The sequence below is a fragment of the Mandrillus leucophaeus genome, unplaced genomic scaffold (assembly GCF_000951045.1).
Source record: "Mandrillus leucophaeus isolate KB7577 unplaced genomic scaffold, Mleu.le_1.0 Scaffold1147, whole genome shotgun sequence".
In the NCBI taxonomy this organism is placed as follows: Eukaryota; Metazoa; Chordata; class Mammalia; order Primates; family Cercopithecidae; genus Mandrillus; species Mandrillus leucophaeus.
In genome coordinates, this window is record NW_012099732.1 from 235,063 (window position 1) to 256,600 (window position 21,538).

The 21,538-nt window shown below is 37.4% G+C and overlaps 1 protein-coding gene across 1 annotated transcript in view; it reads right to left on the minus strand.

Moving 5' to 3' along the window:
• ITGA2 (integrin, alpha 2 (CD49B, alpha 2 subunit of VLA-2 receptor)) overlaps positions 1–21,538 on the minus strand; it is a 104,263-nt gene that overhangs the window by 37,412 nt on the left and 45,313 nt on the right. Inside the window, exons 3-9 of the mRNA XM_011997673.1 lie at positions 11,805–11,914; positions 10,817–10,908; positions 7,456–7,570; positions 7,164–7,291; positions 4,361–4,509; positions 496–646; positions 35–200 (exon numbers count right to left, since the gene is read on the minus strand). Coding sequence (XP_011853063.1) covers positions 35–200; positions 496–646; positions 4,361–4,509; positions 7,164–7,291; positions 7,456–7,570; positions 10,817–10,908; positions 11,805–11,914 — 911 coding nt within the window. The remainder of the gene's footprint in view (positions 1–34; positions 201–495; positions 647–4,360; positions 4,510–7,163; positions 7,292–7,455; positions 7,571–10,816; positions 10,909–11,804; positions 11,915–21,538) is intronic.

The window sequence follows — 21,538 nt, forward strand, 5'->3', positions numbered from 1 at the left end:
TTGAAAGGAGTTTTTTTTTTTTTTTTTTTTTTACCTTCAATGCTGAAAATTTGTTCTCCTAATGTCCCAGCCTTTTCTAGTAGAGCTGCTTCATCAGACACATTGAAAAAGTATCTTTCTGTTGGAATACTAGCGATTGCTTTTATTTCTTTTATTAAATTTTTAGTATCAAGGGCATTTCTGTTTAAGTACCCAAGAACCTTGAAAATAGAGGAAGAGAATGTACAGTCATTATTGCTGTACGTTTTCCCTACGAGTACATTCCAGTCTATTTTGAACACAATAGCCCCTCTGGAGAAGCAAATCAAGCAACATTTCCACAACCCTTTATTTAGTAGACAGGATTGAAAACCATGAAGAAGCAGAGATAGAGTAAGAACTTTCTTTTATATTCAACTATGAACAGCCAATGGGAAAGTGCAGCCTTGAGAAGTGATGCTATAAAGGAAGATTTACCCAATAGCTGCAAGATAAATAAAAAGAAAAGCCACTTACTGCTATACCAAACCTCAGTATATTGTCATGGTTGCATTGATCAATCACAGCTTTCAACATTGAACCATCATGTGATTCACCATCAGTTACAACTACCATTACTTTGGTAGCACTTCGTCGTCCACCAGAAGCTGCTGAATAAGCATATTTTCTGTGGCAGATAAAGTTAAAGACTTGCTATCAAAACACGAAGTTAATATGAGAACCTCTGGTTTAAAATAGAAATATGAAAATAGTTCTTTAAACAGAATATATTGTAACTCCATATTAACTCTAGCAACATATTTAATGTTCCATTTGTAGCTTGTAGAGAAACATATACAAATGTAAGTCTTTCTTGACATTAAAAAAGTGTCTTGTATGTCAGGGCATATTTGTGTATATGTGTGCAAGTATTTATCCCAGTATTTCTTAGAATTATTTTCTTCTAAGAAAGTTGAATTAATCAGTACCAATCAATAGAACAAAGATATTTCTGTTATAAATTGTATGCATTAGGTTTGTGTTTACTTTTTCAATACTTCTTTTTTAAAAGGAATAGATATCCACGGTAAAAAAAAAAAAAAAAAAAAAAAAAAAAAAAAAATCAGAGTATTTGGAAAGGTATAAACCAAATGTGACACTAAACCCCTCTCCATAGGTAAGCACCATTATCAGTTTCTTGCATTTCCTTCTAGAAAATGTTTTATTTAGATGTAATATAGGTACAAGCATAGTCTACCCCTTAAACTTTTACTCAAATGAAGGCACATTCTTTTTTAAAAATTGTTTTATTTCCATAGGTTTTTTGGGAACAGGTGGTATTTGGTTACACATAAATCAGTACTTTAGTGGTGATTTATGAGATTTGCACCCATCACCCGAGCAGAATACACTGAACCCAATTTGTAGTCTTTTATCCCTCACCCCCTTCCCACCATTTCCCCCTGAGTCCCCAGAGTCCACTGTATCATTCTTATGCCTTTGCATCAAATGAGGGCATATTCTAAACAGTTGTTTTTCACTCTGATGGAGACCTTTCCATATCAGCACATATATGAAGGTCTCATTATTTTTTTTAAACGGCTGCATAATATTTTATTTGGAGGACCATATGAAGGAAGACTGGTTTATTTAACCGGTTCCCCATTATTGGGTGTTTAGGCCATTTTGAGTTTTACAAGTAAGGCTGTGATAAATATCCCTGTGTATATATCTTGGCATACTTTTTCAAATGGATAAAATCTTAGCAGTAAAATTACTGGGGCACAGGATACACATGTTTCAAATTTTAAGAGATAATATCAAATACACTGTCTTTAAAACTGAGAATATCATTTTATTTCCTAAAATGTTTTTTGTATTCTATAATGCAGACTATAGAAACGTAGAAAACTTCTGTATTTTTCGGCCAAATTTGAATTACACTATTCACATCAGATCCGTTTTGGGTGTCACATACTCTTTATGACACACTGTAAATTTCATGTATGATTCTAAGGTTTTTGAGGACATAAACTGTGTCTCATTTAGTTTTAATTATCTGCAGTGCTTAAAACAATAAACTGCAACTGTAGGCATTGAATGAAATGAAGTGAATGAAAATATGGCAATATTTACTGAAATAATTTCAGATTATCTTCAATGTTTTAAAGAAGAGATGAGAGAGAGAGAAGAAATATAGAGGCAATTACATTCTAGGTGGGATGAGTAAAAAGTTGGGTGATTCTCCTAGCACTGGGTAGACTAAATCCTGTTAGCTTGGGAAATAGTGGGAAGAGGGAGATAGACAAAGGTGCAAGGGAGAAAACCAAAGTTTTGAAAGATGATGAAAGCTAGGCAAGTCCTTCCTCAAGGGACAGTGGCCATTGTCCTGGAGAACAAAGCTCACCAGGGCCCCAGGCTCCAGACAGGGAAATATACTACTCCCACCTTCCCTGCTGAAAACCAGGGCCCATTGCAGTTTCTAACTCCAGGAAGGCCATTTTTCATCTCAACTTCTTTGTCCTTCTAGTCCAGTTTGCTGGATCAGGAAGGGCACTTCACCTAATGGCAGCTGACCTGCTGACTGTCCAGTAGCTTATGAGAAGGCCTGGCCCAAAAAACCTTTATTGTCCCTGAATAGAGACAGTAATGATGAACCAAACCAATCATATCTTCTCTTGTGGGGAATCCACTTTTGAGACATTTGGGATTGTCACCAGTTGATGGAAGCAGCAACTGAAATATACACGCAGAAGAAGAAGACAGATAAAATAGGAAATACAGAAATAGAAATGACAGGATGTGGCCACTGACCAGATGTGTGATGTAAGGAAGAGTGGAAAGAATAAAGGAAACCAAAGTTTTAGTTCGAATGACTAGGCAAGAGACAGTGGTACAAATCAAAATGGCAAGTTCATGAGGAGTGGCGGGGAAAAGAATAAGGCCAGTGTGGGAGGGATTGAATTTGGTAAGTGAGCGAACACTCCAAATAAAAATATTCAGCATCAGCTAGATGCCAGTGTGAGTTTTGGGAGAGAGTGTAGGGCTGACAACATAGCAATGAGATAACCGACACAGTGCTGCTGCTGATGCCATGACAGTGGATAGAATTCCTACAGGAGAAGGGCAGTAAAGAAGCGGGGCTCTGTTTAGTGAAGAAAAATAGGAAAAGGAGCTAGTGAAGAGGCAAAAGAATTTGTCAGGAGTTCGAGCAGTGTGTGGTGTCACGGCAACTTGGTTAGGAATAGCAGAGTATGTTCATCATTATCAAATGTTCAGAGGAGCCAGAAAGGATGAGGTTTGAGGTGGGACCATGGGGTTGGGGGATGAAGAGGGTCATGCTTATTTAGTGGCAGAACTGTAGGTTTCAAGGAAGTGGAGAGAGGGAATAGAGCTGCTTTTTTCAAAAAGAATTATGGTGGTGAAAAGAAGGAATGCACAAGACAAAGAGTGAGAATAGGTTTAAGGAAAGGCTAGCTTGTTGTTCTCAATAATTTGTTTAACAACTGGAGTGTGTTTAGCATTTTTGTGAAGGTATCTAGTTTGCAGGGACATGGATGAAGCTGGAAATCATCATTCTCAGCAAACAAACACCAGAACAGAAAATCAAACACTGCATGTTCTCACTCATAAGTGGGAGCTGAGCAATGAGAACATATTGAACAACGAGAACACAGGGAGGGGAACATCATACTCTGGGGCCTGTTGAGGGGTGGGAGACTATGAGAGGAATAGCATTAGGAGAAATACCTAATGTAGATGACGGGTTGATAGGTGCAGCAAATCACCATGACATGTGTATACCTATGTAATGAACCTGCACGTTCTGCACATATACCCCAGAACTTAAAGTATAATAAAAACATATTAAAACATAGAGTGAAGACAAAGGTCAGTGGATCTGAGAAAATAAAGAAATTGAGATAAGAATCAAGAGAGTGCAGTATTGTTATAATTTCATATTTCCCACTGATTGTAATAAGGTGTAATAAACTTAAACTCATATGTTTAAGATTCTGTGGCCTTTGTTAATTTGCACCAAGTGGTCCATGAACTCAATTTGTCTGGATCTCTGATGAATCTTAACAAATTATGACAGATTGTCCCATTTCCTACTGTTTTAATCTAAGGTCTTCTCATTTCATTTATTTCATATGAATTCATATAAAAATCATGTAATATCTTATAAATATCCTAAAATCAAACATTTAACTTTCCCAACTGCCTTGTCAAAGTATTCAAGACATAGAATGCTCTTATGTTTTTTTCTTTATTAATTCTGATTTAAGTGAGGTACCAGGTATATTATTTTTCTTTGTCTTTTCCTTACTTTTTCTTATTTATCGCATAAATATAATGTTTTACATTATGAAAACATTGGCCTATTAGCCCCAAAACTTACCTTGCATATTGAATTGCTCCGAATGTGTTTGTGAGGTCCCCACCATATTGGGATGTCTGGGATGTTGCTACAATCATTTCTTCTTTGGTTTTATATGTGTTCAAGTTAAACACAACTCTTGGATTATTGGCATACTGAATTAACCCCACCTTCAAAAGAGGAGACATTTATTAATGGGCTGTCATTACATTATAAATAATTTCTACTTAACCAATAAAATGAAAATCAAAAGTACATTTAGACATGGGCCAATAGCTTAAAGGCATCACTTCCAACTTTGTTCTTGATAGTTACTTTTCTTTCAATGGAATAATTTCTTCTCCTTAGAGGCCATCAGTGTACAATAGCAGTACTATTGCCAAGAAAGATGATGTCCTACAGTGTATGATTTGATTCCCAAGAGTAATATTTGTAGTTTTTAATACTGCCCTATAATATTTTAATATGGATGACTATTAGAACACTGTTTTTAACAGGAAGATTAAACTTGATTTAAATAAACATTCTAATTACCAGTGGACAGAAGCTCACAGACGAAGAGTAACATGTCATTGAAGGACAGTAACTATGTAATAAATAATTAGAATTGAATACAACAAAAACCAATGTGCTCCTAATCAGTGTAGTCAATTGAGGTCTCTCTATTGTGCTGGATTTCCTCTATTATGGACTTCAGCAACTCTGGCAAGAAGATGCTATATGTGCATGTGGGGCAGGGAGTTTCTGGCTTCCAGAGAAAATGCCACTGGAAAGCATCTTATTTGAAAGAGCTGAAAGAAAGAATTTCTGAACAAGATGTTTGGGAGCATTCCCTAATCCTAGAGATCAACAAGGTCACACCGTTCTGTTAATGTCTTTGTTTGTAAACATTGAGATCATCCTCTAAGCCTAGGAGATGGGCTTTCCACAACAGGAGTGGCAATGAGGGATCAGTGTAAGAGGCTCTCTGAAATACAGGTCAGTATGTAAGGAGGTGGAAGGAGCAAGGACTGGATTTCTGAGTTCCATCTGCTGCGTTTTGCCAAGGGGGCAGTAAGCTAGGCACTGGGAAGATAGTCAGAAATACAATATTCCTGGACCCCTTTCTCTAGGGATGTAAGACTTGAGAGGGAGGAAAGAATAAAAAATAACTGAGAATTTCAGAGTTTAATATGAGAGGAAGATGATAGTAATCCCATGACAGAGCCCCAGGACTTCTGTGTGAAAAGGAAGAAGAAAGATGTAAAGAAATGTGGTAGATTAGGATTTACAGGAAGGTTAAATTTAGGCTGTAAGAAAAGAGACTGAGTTAAACCACTTCTAGAGAGGAATCAGATGCACTGTGGTAGGAAGACACAAAAGAGCAAGACTGTGAATTCTATATAGGAGGCTATTAAATAAAATTAGTCACGTTATGAGGGCAACTCATTTAGAAACAGAAGAAATAAGAAGATACATATGAAAACTTATAAGGGGCTATAAAAGTGGTGCTTTCTGGAAACCAGTGCTATATGTAGTTTTATTTAGCAGAATGTCCTGGAAAATGCCCACAGGGAAATTTCCAAGGCTTCTGTGGGTATTGAGATATTCTTGGTACTGAAAAGCAGTTTCAATGGGGGAAAACATATAACAACATGATAGTGAACAGGAAAGCAGAGAAGCAAATTTCAATAAAGATAGCTGGAAAGCATTTAGGGAAAAATACATCAACAATTTGTATTAGATGTTGGACACTGGAGTATCAGATGCAATCCACGAACATACACTGGTAACGGTGAACTGGTACAGGTTGACACTGGTTCAGTATACTACTACAACCAGAATGGCTCAGGAAATGGCAGATTCAATCAGAAAGGAAAAAAACAAAAACAAAAACCAAAACCGGAAATTGAACTTTAAAATAATACTATTGAGCTTTAGTTGCCTACTTCAAGAAGACATAAAAGCAAATTAAAGACTTCTTAAAATATAAAGAGCTATATAAAATTATTGAAAAGACCTTTTCTGTAGGCAAAAGGACAAGCTAAACTGGAATATGATAAATAGCTATAAAACATTATCATAAATGGTAGAATTATGCTTAGTGACTTATTTATACAAATTTCAGAATTCAATACTTGTTTTACCAGCAAGGAATAAACAAAAGAAATTAATTATTAGTCCAAATGTACATAAAAATACATACTGAATTTTAAAATGTAATGCATGGGTTAGAGGGGAAAGACAGGAAACTAAAGGAAGATTAAAATGTTATATCCCGGCCAGGTGTGGTGGCTCATGCTTCTCATGCTTGTAATCCCAGCACTTTGGGAGGCGGAGGCGGGTGGATTACCTGAGGTCAGGAGTTCCAGACCATCCTGGCCAACATGGTGAAATCCTGTCTCCACTAAAAATACAAAAATTAGCTGGGTGTGGTGACAGGAGCCTGTAATACCAGCTACTCAGGAGGCTGAGGCAAAAGAATTGCTTGAACCCAGGAGGCGGAAGTTGCAGTGAGCCTAAATTGTGCCATTGCACTCTAGCCTGGATGACAAGAGCAAGACTCAGTCTTAAAAAAAAAAAAAAAAAAAAAAAGTTAGATCCCATACCTTTAATCTTCAATGCTTGTGTCAGAAATAGAACTCTAAGGTCAAAAGACCAGTATTGGGAAAAGTCACAGGTAGAATAACCCTAATGTAGTACAAGTTTCAATTAACTTTAAAAATTACCATTAAATGCATTTAAAATGGGGATTCGGCAAATATAAAAATTAAGACTTTATATCTAACAATTTTTTTTCAGAAAGAAAGTCATAAGGTAGTTTATGCATTTCTGCTGTCCATACCTGTGTCTTTGTGGGGCCTATATCCAGGCCTTGTACAAATTTTTCCAAAAAATTCTTCACTGCATCCCAAGGATAAATACTATTTGATTCATCACACACAACCACAACATCTATGAGGGAAGGGCACGCTACACAGGAAAAGAGAAAGAAGCAGATTTCCAAAGGTAAGTCACATTTCACAGCCATATAAAAATGAGACTTAAGGAGGGTTTGGGTGCCACTAGTTGATAACCTTTTTCCCCTCTTTTAACTGTAAGGCATTGCTCAGACCATCTGCACATTAATAACTTACGCTGAGCTGCAGGTGAGAAGCTGGCTGAGAGCTGAAAATCAGGACTGATGTCAGAACACACACCCGTTGTGTAATACTGATTCCCACACTGCTGTGCCCACAGAGGACCACATGTCTTCAAAGAAATGAGAAAACAATCAATGGAAACATATGAATAATGCCAACTTCTACCTCTCCATTATGGAGCTCAGAAATCATCTCTACTCTTTTCCAAGATACTAATAATTGTCAACTCAAAATCAAATGAGTCAGTAATGCATTTGGGGCAAGCAGAAGTGATAGAGAAGGCGGCAGATGCTCTGTGCCCAGTGGCAAGCCTTGTGGGAGGAGGAGTGCTGGGACTGTTGGAAGCAGGTGTCAGAGAAGGGAGGAGTCTATGAGGTCTCCCAACAAGCTAGATAAAACAGGTGCTTTCCTTCCAGAGGACACCAAGGAGGAGAATGCATGCAAGTTCACTTTTTGTCTCTCAGTTACCTGGGCCTCAGGTGCTTCATCTGTAAAGTGAGGAAAACCACACATTCTATCTTTTAATATTGTTGTAAAGATTAAATGGGTCTATAGATATAAAACACTTAGAACAATGCCAGGTAAATAGCAAATGCCATATAATATTGTTAGCTAGCATCATTATCATTGTTCTTGTTGAACATTAGTTTTCTTCAGTTCCTTCCATTCATAGTGCTCAGCAGAAACCATAAACCTAATGGCAATAACTCTTGAAGAGGGCTTGGGGTCAGGTATAGACATCATGGTGAATGAAGAACTCATGCCTATGTACAGACCACTGTGTTTTCTGCCTGCCCACTGGTGTGAAATAGGCTGTGTTGCCAGATTCCCTAATTTATAAAGGAGCGTTGAGAGGGCAAATTTTGTGTGAAAATTCAGTTCGAAATTACTCCATATGCTAAGCAAACACAAATGAGGTTCACTGACTACCAGTTTCTAACCTTGCCCACTTCCTAATTAACTGCAGTCACTAATTCTGAATGGTACTTGTCTTCTTGCTCACATTATACCTGCTCCAATCCTTAATATCTCCATTAATGCAATCCCAATTCTCTCCTTTTCAGGAGTCCTTGAATGCCAAGAACTCCTGATTAAATCATGATTAAATAACACAGGAAACATTAGATTAAATAACTTTAAAATTGAGAGACGAAAAAGGAGACAAGTACAAAAGAGAATCTAATTAAGTTCCTAAAAAAATGCCTACAGAATGTAGCATTATGTAAAGTTGTGAATCAATTATTAAAACTGAACAGAAGAATATGGGCTTGCGTGAAGTAATTGGAAAAATAAAAGGAAACTTATTTGACCCAGTTTAACTGTCAAAGGGGAAGCAGCTTTGGCCATATTTCATGTGCAATGAACAAGGCATAGTTTTCTCCCTATAAAACTGATTTATTTTGCCAATTAATTAGAAGAAAGTCATTATTAATGTCTTTGGTTTGTTTACCAAATAACCGATACCAATCATTGGTTTCTATATCCCCATTCCTAAGTTTTTTTAAATCACTTTGAAAAAGAACTCATGAAGTATTCAAAAAAATTTTTTTTTTAAAAGCAATGGAAAACAGCATTAAGAAGTTGAAATTAAAATATGCCAATTGTAAGTGCCAGAACTACATTCCTACTGTAAGCCCAGAACTTAAGAAGTTTCAAAAATATGTGATGATTGTCAGTCTTTTCCACATAATTCTTAAGAGTATCTTATGATTTTGACCTTTTAAGTATGTAAAGGAAACTTCGGGTTTTTTCTTTTTTTCTTTCTCCCCCTCTCTCTCTTTCTGCCTCTCTGTTTGCTACCTGTAATGTTAATTAATCTCTCAAATTCTCTGGCTTTTTAACTTTTATTTTTTACTTTATCTGGAGTTATAGATTAAAAATTTTGAGGCACATTCTGTAATCTCCAAGTATTACTATATTCTTTCTTTACATTTTTGCAACCTTAAAATCAAACAAACAAAAAATTAAAGAAACCTTATTGTAAAGACTTTGGAATATCATAAACCATAAAGATCCCTTGCAATATTCATTTATGCACTGATCTTAACACATATCACAAGCAATACCTAATTCACTTACTGGCAGCACAGTCATCAGAATAGTAATATCCATTAGTAAAAATAGAATGACATTGTTCAAAATTGATTACATTTTTAGAATAATACAGTTATAAAACATAGGATTTTTAAGGAAGCATGCCAATGGTTTAGATAAAACTGATATAAAGTTGAATTATGCCCTCTAAGACTTTTTTTTCTTTTTCTTTTTTTTGAGTGGCATGATCTTGGCTCACTGCAACCTTTGCCTCCTGGGTTCCAGTGATTCTCCTGCCTCAGCCTCCCGAGTAAGCTGGGATTACAGGTGTGTGCCACCATTCCTGGCTGACTTTTGCATTTTTAGGAGAGACAGGGTTTCATCATGTTGGCCAGGCTGGTCTTGAAATCCTGACCATAGGTAATCCACTTGCCTCAGCCTCCCACATTGCTGGGATTACAGCCATGAGCCACCGTACCCGACCTCTTTAAGACAATTTTAACAGGGTTATACATACATACGCATACCTATGTGAGTCAATGGAAATTTCAAATAAGATTGTGTTTTTATTTGTTTTTAAGCTTCTTTTTTTGGTGTGTGATGTTTTTCCCTTTTTTTATATAGTCAAATCCTTTCAACAATTTGCTATATTTTTTTATTAGCTTTAAACTCAGAAATTTTTCCATCCTTCAGAAAATTTCCATTTTTCTCTATTTTTTTATATTAACTTTCAATTCACTTGACAGTGTATTTGGATATGTAAATATTAATCAATTAATTGTTCCAAAAGCACTTGTTAAATAAGGCGTTCTATTTCACTGATTAGTGATGTCTTTTTACTCTTTTCATAACTAAATGAACGTGAACACTGATATGATATGAGAGACTGTTCCGTGCCTCAAATAACACCAGATTACTCAACAATTACAGGAAATGTTTAAAAACCAAAAATACTTTTTAGCTTTGAAACCTACTTTTTAAATTAGCAGTACCTATCTTGACTGATCCTACAGGAAGTAGAAATGAGATTTGGGATTCTGCTGTTATCAACAAATACTCAACACACTTTTCAAGGGCAAAGAATCAGGATTCTTTTTGTTCCCTTTTCTTCAAGACATACAGTAGCAGTGGTTTTGCTGAATATCCTAAAAAGTCTACACATCAACATTATTTTGAATATTCAACATTGGATAGCCAAATAAATAGCATAATTTATCAACAAGCAAGTTCTAAGCATCTAAACCTCCAGATTGGGAGGGATTGTGAGGGAGATCTACATACTTTCTTGAGAGGAATAATGATTTGTAAAGTAAACACTCACGAGAAACCCTCCAGTTCCCATGTTCCTTGTGAGGGTCAAGCCGAGGCTCATGTTGGTTTTCATCTCAGTAACATTTGGAATGCTTGTTGAAGCTTTCAAAGGGAAAACAATTTTTTTAAGTGATTAAATATTCCTCATTTACTTAAAGATATTTTAAAAAAACCAGGCACACCCATGTTTTCATGTAGCATTGAATTTAGTGTCATCAATATAGGTACCTGAATTATATAATGAAGTGTGGGGAAATGCAATGCCTTCAGTGATCTGGTAACTCACATTAATGTGTGAGGCTGCAGAGCATAAGGCAGTAAGGAGTGGGCTCTATAGAGGATATGACTTATAGATGTTTAATTATTATTATTTTTTACAATATTCTGGCCAAACAAAATACATTTGAGGACACCATTTTTTCCTCTCTTTTGAAAGTCATAGTAGCTCTATCTAATGCCTTTTTTTTTCTGGGTCAGTAAAAATATCCTTGAAGTGTTATCAAAGAATGCCCTATGATAGAATCTGGCTCAAAGCAACAGTGGGTGAATGTTGAAAGGAAATTAGACTAGCCATATAATATGCTAAATAAATCTCTCCACCTCCTGCCTTCCACTGACCTAGGGCATCAACCACTGTATCCATTCTTGAGTTATGTTTCCAAGCTTAATGGTTTATTTTGCAAAGAGGAGAGAAAGAAATATGGATGGTTTCGGACTTCTGCAAGTAATCATCAAAATTATTGTAAATGTTGATGGAAATCAGTCCATGGCCTGGAGGTAAATGGTCCAGGAGACAGCACATTTTCCACACATCTCGTTAAGTCAAGTTTCCAAACTGTTTTGGAAATTTGGATACAATTGTGCCCCATATTTCTAAAGACATAAGAGCAAAAAAAAGCTGCCTATATTTCTTTAAGACAGAACAATGATTGTTTTGATGTTATTTTTCAGTTGAGTCTAAGACAAATCACTTGTTTCGCAAGTAAATTTAAACTTACTTTGCAAATTTAGTTTTTCACATGTGGCAGTGGATAGGTCAACAGGACACTTATACACATCTCCCATTCGGTTCTCAGGAAAGCCACTCCAGGGTGAACCAACCAGTAACCTAGAAACAGACTTTTTTTTATTAGACACAAAGTGTTAAGTGTAGTTTCTTAAAAATAAACCTGATCACAAACAGTGAAAAATACATTTAAATTTCAATGTGAATAGTTTATATTTGTTCAGCTACGATTTGACCTGCTTCCTTTCTGCTTAGCTGATCAAGAGCTTTGATCAATGTCTGTAATACTGCTGCTTTGCCACACACCCTAGAAGGTCTCTTTAAAGCAATGCCGTCCAATAGAAATATAATGCAAGCCAAGAATATGAGCCACGCATATAATTTCAAATTTTCTAGTAGCCAGCCACATTAAGAACATAAAAAGCCACAGGTGAAATTAATTTTAAAAATATATTTTATTTAACTCAATATATCCAAACTAGCATGCAATCAAAACTAGCATGCAATATCAAAATTAATAATGAGATATTTGACATTCCTTTTTCCTAAGTCTTTGAACTTCAGTGTAGACTTTATACTTAGAGCACATCTCAATATGGAAAAGTAACATCTCAAGTGCTCAGTAGTCACATGTGACTCATGGCTACATATTGTTCAGCACAGCTCTAAAGAATGAAACAAAATTAAAATCAAGAACAACAACTAGCCTTTGCTCAGTGCTTTCTATGCCCTGAGCATTTTCATATGTTGACTCATTTAGAGAGCAGATACCTTATCTAAGTGGCTTTATGCTAACTGTCTTTATAAGGGGATACTTAGCAAAAATCTAGAACAAATATGGTACGAGCTATCTTTATGTGTAACAACGTGCATATGTCTAGAGTACAGGATGAGATTGGTGTTTACATCCTTCCTTTGGTTAGTTTCACTTCCTTCAGAACTTCACCTAAAGACTATGGGTTTTCCTGAAGAAGAACTAACCTGACACTTGGAACCACAGAAGATGGCACAGAAAGAACCCAGGTATCAGTTTGATCTTTAGAAACTGCAGCAGGTTACTCAGCAGCATTCAATTAACATGGAAGCATATTTGCTTCCATTTTTTTTTTCATGTCAATATTGGGAAGGATTAAAATATCAAAGAAACTAAAATTCTTTCTTGAGCCTTCTGTATATATATTTTATAATTATCATTAAACAACATATGCCCCATGTTGAGGTACAGTAGATACAAAAGAATTAAAGCAGACTGCTGTCTTCTAAATCTAGTAAAACTAGATATATGTGACAAGTAAAATAAAAATTCAAATGACCTGGAATATATGATCTAGTTTACCAGTAGAAGAAACATTAAAATGGTCCAAGGCTACAAAAATGGACACCAAAGGATGAAGGTTTTAACCTGAAGTGTTAGCAGACAGAATAGCATGAACAATCAAGGAAAAAAGAAAATACAGATTATTTTGAAAGTTAATAGTTCAGTAATAAGTTATCTCCTCGTACATCTTATAAAATTATTCTCAAACTAATATAGAGCATTCTAAGATACTTTAATTCAGTTAGCCTTAATGTTAGAGTTGAACGATTTTTTCTTCTTATGAGCTAATAATTTAGCATAATTTACCTTTTAAAATATTACCATAGTTAGGTTTACAATAATACCAGGCAGATGGGTTAAGGCTTTTGAAAAAGATAGAAATTTGAATGTTGGATATTATTAAGTCCCAATAGTCACTTTAATGAAGGGAGGGAACCAGTGCAGAATTGGAACACGTGTTTGAGCATATCTGATGTCTTTCAAATTCATGATAGTGCAGAAGAAATTAGGAATCTTATAGAGCCTGTACTGAGAAAACTGTCTTCCAGAGCCTTGATTTTCTCCATCTGCACAGGTCTTCATTTCGTAGTAGTACTGCACAGCATTAACTCTGATTTTGCATGCTGGACATAAAGTGTAAAAACGAAAGAATCTGACTCTAACTTTCTTCTCTAACCCTGTCTTTTTCTATGTGTCTTCCTAAAACCACATTTCAGTCATATCGAATTTAGCTCCTCCTTCAAGTCAGAGTCTCTGTTGCTCCTAAGTCTTCATATGTGCTGTTTTCTGCCTGGCAATGTTTACTCATTAGTTAGATCTCCTGTCTGACACCATTTCTTCTGGGAAGTCCTCTGGCTCTTTTAACTCTGGGTAACCCTAAGTACCTTCATAGCCTCTGACCTTTCCGCATCCCAATTGAAAAATAAAAAGTCATATTGCCCCCTAGCTGCCTTCCCACTGACTAAATCCCCTACTAGAGAGGAAAGGTACATAAGGGCTAGGAAATCTGTGCCTGTAGCAATGAATAACCACTCATTGAACAAATGAGTTAAAAAAAAACAAAAACAAAAACAAATGAACAAGCAAATGAATGGATGATTCTATGCCATTATTTTAAAAAGAGTTTCCTGGTTAAGGAAAAGTTAGGAAGTTAAGCAGAAAATCTTTCCTTTTTTTTTTTTTTTTTTTTTTTTTTTTTTTTTTGAGATGGAGTCTCGCTCTGTTGCCTAGGCTGGAGTACAGTGGCAGCATCTCGGTTCACTGCAAGCTCCGCCTCTCAGGTTCAAGCGATTCTCCTGCCTCGGCCTCCCAAGTAGCTAAGACTACAGGCCCACATCACCAAACCTGGCTAATTTTTGTATTTTTAGTAGGGGATTTTGCCGTGTTTGCCAGGTTGGTCTTGAACTCCTAACCTCAGGTGATCCTCCCACCTCAGCCTCTCAAAGAAAATCCTTACTTCTGTTCTTCTGGGGAGCATGTATTTTTGCTTGTTTGGTTCAAGTAAAAGTTAAAAAAAAAAAAAAATCAACCAAGTTGAGAGAAAAGCATCATACATTCTGGTACTATTGTGTTATTGCATCATCCGTTCCTGACTCAGCCTCTGCATATCTTCTATGCACCAAACTGGCATTTTTTCTCTCAAACAAAAGCTTACTCTAGAGTAAATGTAGAGAACAAAATAGCACCTTATAGCAAGAAACTATCATAAGAAGTGTGGCTCTGCCCCTTGGCATTCATTAATTAATTCCTATTAATTATAGTAAATTTTTCAACATCTGGTACTATGTGATTATCTAATTTCATCTGCAGAAGAAGCCTGAGATTATCTTTTTCTTTTTTGAGATGGTGTCTTCCTGTGTCACTCAGGCTGGAGTGCAGTGGTGTGATCTTGGCCCACTGCAACCTCCACTTCCTGGGTTCAGAGCGATTCTCCTGCCTCAACCTCCATAGCTGGTATTACAGACATGTACCACTACGCCCAGCTATCTTTTGCACTTTTTAAATAGAGATCGCATTTCATCATGTTGGCCAGGCTAATCTGGAACTCCTGACTTCAAGTGATCCACCCTCCTCAGCCTCCCAAAGCACTGGGATTACAGGTGTGAGCCACTGCGCCCAGTCACTGGGGATGATCTCATCTCCATTTTACTCTATTTCCATTTTACAGATGGAATCACTGAGACACTGAGACACAGATGGATGAGTGACTTGCTCACGTTCCCATGGCTAGTGAAAACCAAGTGCGGAAGTCCAGGTTCTTAACGTTTAGGCTAGTGTCCTTCCTCTTAGCTGCAGGAAGGCCTGGCAGAGGGCCCAGATTGGGAAAATGATCTTAGCAGATGAGGTGGGTTCTAGAACTAGCATGGATTAGAAACCAGACACAGGGAGTCAGGCCACACTTATGTGAAGGGGTGTGTGGCTGTGTGATATATGAAGGGGCTGTAGACTGGACACCAAGCACAGCTGTCCTGTGAGGGCACATCCATACTGTGGGGCCTAGGCTACACTGTTCTCAATGGCAGGTTGGAACAAGGTGTGTTCAGACAACACCAACTGCAAACTCAATGGCAGGTAGGAACAGGGTATGTTCAGACAATACCAAATGGTAATGCCAAATTCAGGTGATTCTACTATGCACATTTCCAATCATCCTCACCACAGTCCAAGAGAGGCTTGCTGAGAAACAAAAGAGGAGTGTGTCTGATCTAAAATTTAACTGCTTTGTTCATCAGAGCCTCCGGTCGCAAAGCTGCAACTACTCGCTGTTTTCTCCCTGAGCAGACTATTTGTTTTTTTTCTATCAACTAAGCACTCCCTGGATACTCTCCCTATCACCTCCTACTACCTTATCTAAGAATTCAGGATTTGATAACCTTGCAGCTCAGGGGGGGTTATAACATCACAACCACCTCTGTGAAAACTGCAGCTCTTCTAAGTTAATCAGAAAGAAGAGAAAAGTAAGCATCTGTGCAGTTGCGTGCCACTTAACAAGAAAGATGTGAAAGCACTTGAAATTCCCCGAAAGATACATGCAAATACATCTCTGACCGTATTATGCTATCTTAAACTCTTAACACAAGGCAATAGAAAATAGTGGAAAAACAGGCCATTTTGGTAACTCTTGAAGAACAAGGGTTTCTTCATCATATATGACTCATTTCTTAAATATTGTGAACCACATTAGTAAGTAGGCTACAGGTCATGTTGGTGACTACAGAGAAGTCACTAACCTTTGCTTACCTTCTTTACTAGGAACATTTCCAGCAGACTCTCCTCCTCATTCATACCCTAAGGCCTCAGTGAAATCCTAGTTCCTGACAACTCACCCTCATAAGAAGAGGCAATGACATCACCAATGGCTATTCCAAGAAAATTGTGACATTCTTAACTTAATCAGACAGGAAGATGAGGGAGGCTGTTATATTTCTCTACAAAATCTTACATGCAGGAAGAGACACACCACGAGAGACTGTTACCAAGGTGGGAAATAGGATATGTTGGTAAGTATACCTGCTGAAGTATGGCAAAACCTCTTTGAAGTAATGGATTTAATTTAATCCCAACCAGACAAAAGAGTTGCATGAACAGGCGTGTGTGCTGATTCTCAAAACAAAACAAAATCCCAAGATATAAACTTTTCTTTTCCTTCGGTGAAACTGGGAATTATTCCAAGACTACTTTAAATAACACTTACTGTTCAATTATCTTGTGGGAAAGTAGTGATTATGTAGACTTTCAAAACACAGCCAATTTGCCTACCTCCAGTGGAATTCAAAATACTTTGTTTAGTTAGCAAGCAGTATTTATGGTGGTGTAGGTAGGACAGTTTTAAACCCACAATCTAGGGGCTGTTATAAATATCTTCCTTTGGTCTGTGAGTCTGTAAATTCTCCAAGTGTTTTCTTCAATACTCGAGATTTTTGCCAGAGATTACTGACAGAGGTGTACTTAAGATAGTAGGGCAAAACATTTTGTTTTATTCAATTTTATAACAAACGTTTATTGCGCTCTTAGGGACTGAAATGATACACAACTCCAGTGGGCACCATTCCTCATATGGTGTGTCCAGGCCTTGTGCAGTATACAATCTGTGAGTCTATACATGGTGACCAGGCCTATTATGTACCAGACCTCATTCTAGGTACTGAGGATATACTAGTGAATAAATTAGTAAAACAGTTTCTAGCCTGAGGAGCTTACGTTCTAGTGGGAGAAAATAGACAATAAATGTAGTAAGTAAGTAAAACATATAGTGGTAGTGATCAGTGCTTTGGGAGTAAAATAAGCAGGCTGGAGTTAGGAATGTGGGGTGGAGAGCAGTATAATCTTTATTGGAATGGTCAGGGACGGCCTCACTCAGAAGGTAATTTTAAGTAAAAACTTCAAGGAGGTTAAAGAGCAAACTTTAAGACTATAGTGGCAGAATAGTCCAGGCTGCAGGAACAGCAAATGCAAAAACCCTGTGGCTGGAAAAGAATGAGTGAGGGGGTAGCGGAAGGAGGTGGTAGTCCTACTGGTAATGATAGATCATGGAGTGACTTGTATGTAATGATTAATAGAAGGCCTCAGCTTTCCAACTGAGGGAAATGAGAATGCCATTGGAGGGTTTTGAGTACAGCATGATGTGATCTGACATATTTTAGAGAATTTCGAAGGCCACACTGTTGGGAATGATAGTATTGAAGCACAGCTGAGTCAGGTAAAGTACTTAGAAGGCAACTGCAATCATTCAGGCAACAGATGATGGAGTGCTCATACAGGGCTGGCAGAAGGGAAAGTGGTAAGAGGTGGTCTTGTTTTAGATACAGGATGATGGTAGGGGCCGCAGGACTTCTTGAGGAGTTGGTCTTTCAATGAATGAATGAATGAATAACAGTCAAAGACAGCCTAAAGATGTTTGGCTGAGAAACTGAAAAAAACTTGTCACTACCATCAGATTAAAGGGGATGCTGTCAGTAGAGCAAGATTTTGCGATAGGGGGAGCTCAAGAGTTCACTGTGAGATATTTTAAGTTTGAGAGGTCTGTAAGTCATCCAAGGAGATATTTTACTTTGGATTAGAAACTTATTGTAGCTACATGATATCTACATGGACGTAAAAATTTTCAAAGTCTATAGTATATAAATGTTGTTTCTTATATTGTTTAGTTCCAGGCCATGGACAACACAAGGTGCTTGGTGAGCTCTAAATGATAACCTGCTTTCTGCCGGTAAACGCAAAATGAGTTTGTGATGGAAAGAATTCACCCATGAAGGCTGCCCGTCTCTGGGAAGAAGGAAGACAGGTAAAGACAGTCATTTCATTTTTCAGGTCTTATTTAGAAATACTGCTATTATAAATTTAATAGTTAAATTCTTTGGCATATATTGAAAGGCAATTTTAATATTTAGGCCTCATTATTTTGCCTCAGGCTTCTAGGCTTCCACATTGTTTCCTCAATTAGCGGGATGGCTAGACCTTCAACGTCTTTCAGTTTCATGATAAAGAGTCCACCAACTTCACTATTGCTAAAACATTTTAAGCTAACTGTTCTGTCTCATAAAAACTCCAGAAATTAGCTTCGGCACTAGAAGAAATACAATCAATAAAAACTGAGTATATTACTTCTTGTCATCCAACAAGTAGTTTTCTAGAAGTTAAAATCAAAAGCTAAAATATTAACCGTAAAGCCCTGTGGCTATTGGCTATTGGAGGGAAAGCGGGGGATAATTTTAAGACTACCACATTTTGCAAATCAAAGCCCATGGGCAACTAGGTGCTTTGGCAGATGGTTGTTTCATCGATGACAAAAACTAGAATAGCAACATTTGTAAACTGCTTTATAGCTCATAAAGCATTTTTTATGTGCATTATCTCCTTTGATCCTTATAAACACTCTGTGAGTCAAGTGTATAACTATTTATGTTTTCATTTAAAGAAATAGACTTTAAGGGTCTAAGCAAAAGCAACACCTATATATCTGCACTCCTGCCCTTTGTTCAAAATCGCTGGTTCTTTTTACCATATTAAGTTCCCTTAGAACTCTTCTAGAGAAGCACTGTTTGCTTTCCCATCATATGGAGCATAGCAAGTTAATAAATAGTTTCCACTTATGCCACTTAGCATTCCCCAGATCCTTCTTTAGATGGAGATAGATGGATGTAAATGTCTTTGACAACCAGATACTAGGAAGGTGTGTGTGTAAGTTCTAATCACCTTTGTAAATGAACTTTATTCCGGAAACAGATATTCACACATTATCACAAAGGAAAGCTTAAAATTATAAGACTTGTTGGTGAGGCATGGAGGACTTTTACAGATCATTAAAGCACCCCAGACATTCTGGAGCAACATATCTGTCCCACGTGAGAGTCACAAACAATAGGTATGTATGTATTCATGTGTTTGTAGGTGCACACACAAACTTGTATCCAGAGTGAAGGAATGAAGAAGTAAATCAAGGGATATTTAAAGTGTCCTTCCTACCATAATTTTGTTTGTTTGTTTGTTTGTTTTTGAGATGGAGTCTCACTCTGTCACCCCGGCTGGAGTGCAGTGACATGATCTCGGCTCACTGCAACCTCTGCCTCTCGGTGGGGGGTTGTCATTATTGATATGAGACATGCCACTTTGGATACCTGTATTAATAGTGGTGAGGATGGCTTAATTGTACAGCAATAGCATAATAACTATTTATAAAAATTTTAACAATAAGTATTTAAAGTTAAAATAGAAGTGTAAGAATATATTACAGTTGGATTTCTAATGTCTTTACAGAATCAAACACTGGATTAAGTTATGAGTAAAAAATAAAATTGAATGGAAGAAGAAAAGGAATGTATATGTTATAAATTTAAAATAAAAGTAGAGCCAGGCTCAGTGGCTCATGCCTGTAATCCCAGCACTTTGGGAGGCTGAGATGGGATCACTTGAGGCCAGGAGTTTGAGACCAGCCTGGCCAACACGGTGAAACGCCGCGTCTACTAAAATCACAAAAAATTAGCCAGGCATGGTGGCGGGCACCTGTAGTCCCTGCAGCCTCAGGAGGCTGAGGGAGGAGAATGGCATGAACCCAGGAGGAGGAGCTTGCAGTGAGCCGAGATCGCCCTACTGCATTCCAGCCTGGGTGACAGTGTGAGACTCTATGTAAAAAAAAAAAAAAAAAAAAAAAAAAATTAGCCGAGTATGGTGGCCTGTGATTCCAGCTATTCAGGAGGCCAAGACATGAGAATCACTTGAACCTGGGAGGCAGAGGTTGCAGTGAGCCAAAATTGAGCCACTGCATTCCAGCCTGGGTGACAGACTGAGACTCTGTCTCAAATAAATAAATAAATAAATTTAATTAAATCAACTAAGATAAAAGCAAACTCTGTGAATAAATGAAGCTGGCATGTTAAATGGCACTGCCAGGACAACCTAAGGCAAGAGACTTTTATCTTTGAAACAGATATAAAGGATGATAATTGGCTAATATTTAAAAGGCTACATCATAAAAGACAAAGACATGATTGTTTTGGAAAGAGGATTGGAATAGCATTCTTGGCCAAGAAGAAGAAGAAATGGACAGAAGCTAATCAATATGCATGGAAGCTAATCCATGCCAGATGATAATTGGTTGAAGGGATAGGAAGAGGTAGGGAGGACTCAGTTTTGTTTTTGAGATGGAGTCTCCCTCTGTCGCCCAGGCTAGACTGAAGTGATGTGATCTCAGCTCGGCCTCCCAGGTTCAAGTGATTCTCCTGCCTCAGCCTCCCAAGGAGCTGGAATTGCAGGTGCCTGCCACCATGCTAAGCTAATTTTTTATAGTTTTGGTAGAGACAGGGTTTCACCATGTTGGCCAGGCTGATCTCAAACTCCTGACCTAAAGTGATCCACCCGCCTTGGCCTCCCAAAGTGTTGGGATTACAGACATGAGCCACCAAGCCGGGCCCTGAAGTGCTTTACTTTTATTCTCACACAAGGTGCTCATAACATTCGAGTTTGATAGGGAGGGCATACTTTCTGCTCCAGAGAAGTTGTATGACTTTCCCAAAGTCACCCAGGGGGTGGTGGGGAAGCTGAGGGAAAACCTTTGTGCTCTGGCTCCTGAGTATATTTATATAAGAAATTCCTGTCTATGAGAGGATGAAAAGATGAATGGTAACTATCATCTTTGCCCAGGAAACACTTGATGGTAAAGCCAATGATGCTATAAATTCTGTAACAGAATTTTCCATTCAATATTCTGAAAGTTTCTCTTGCTTCATAAAGTTTATGTTAAAATAAAATTTAAATATTATTTATAAATGCCAGTTACATCCTGTCACTCTCCTTCTTGGATACTTACAAAAATATGTACATTTGGAACGTTTTATCTCATTTTGCATTAGCTTCCCCTATTGTTATTAATCATCAGCTCTGTAATCTTAGGTTAATTACTTAACCTTTCT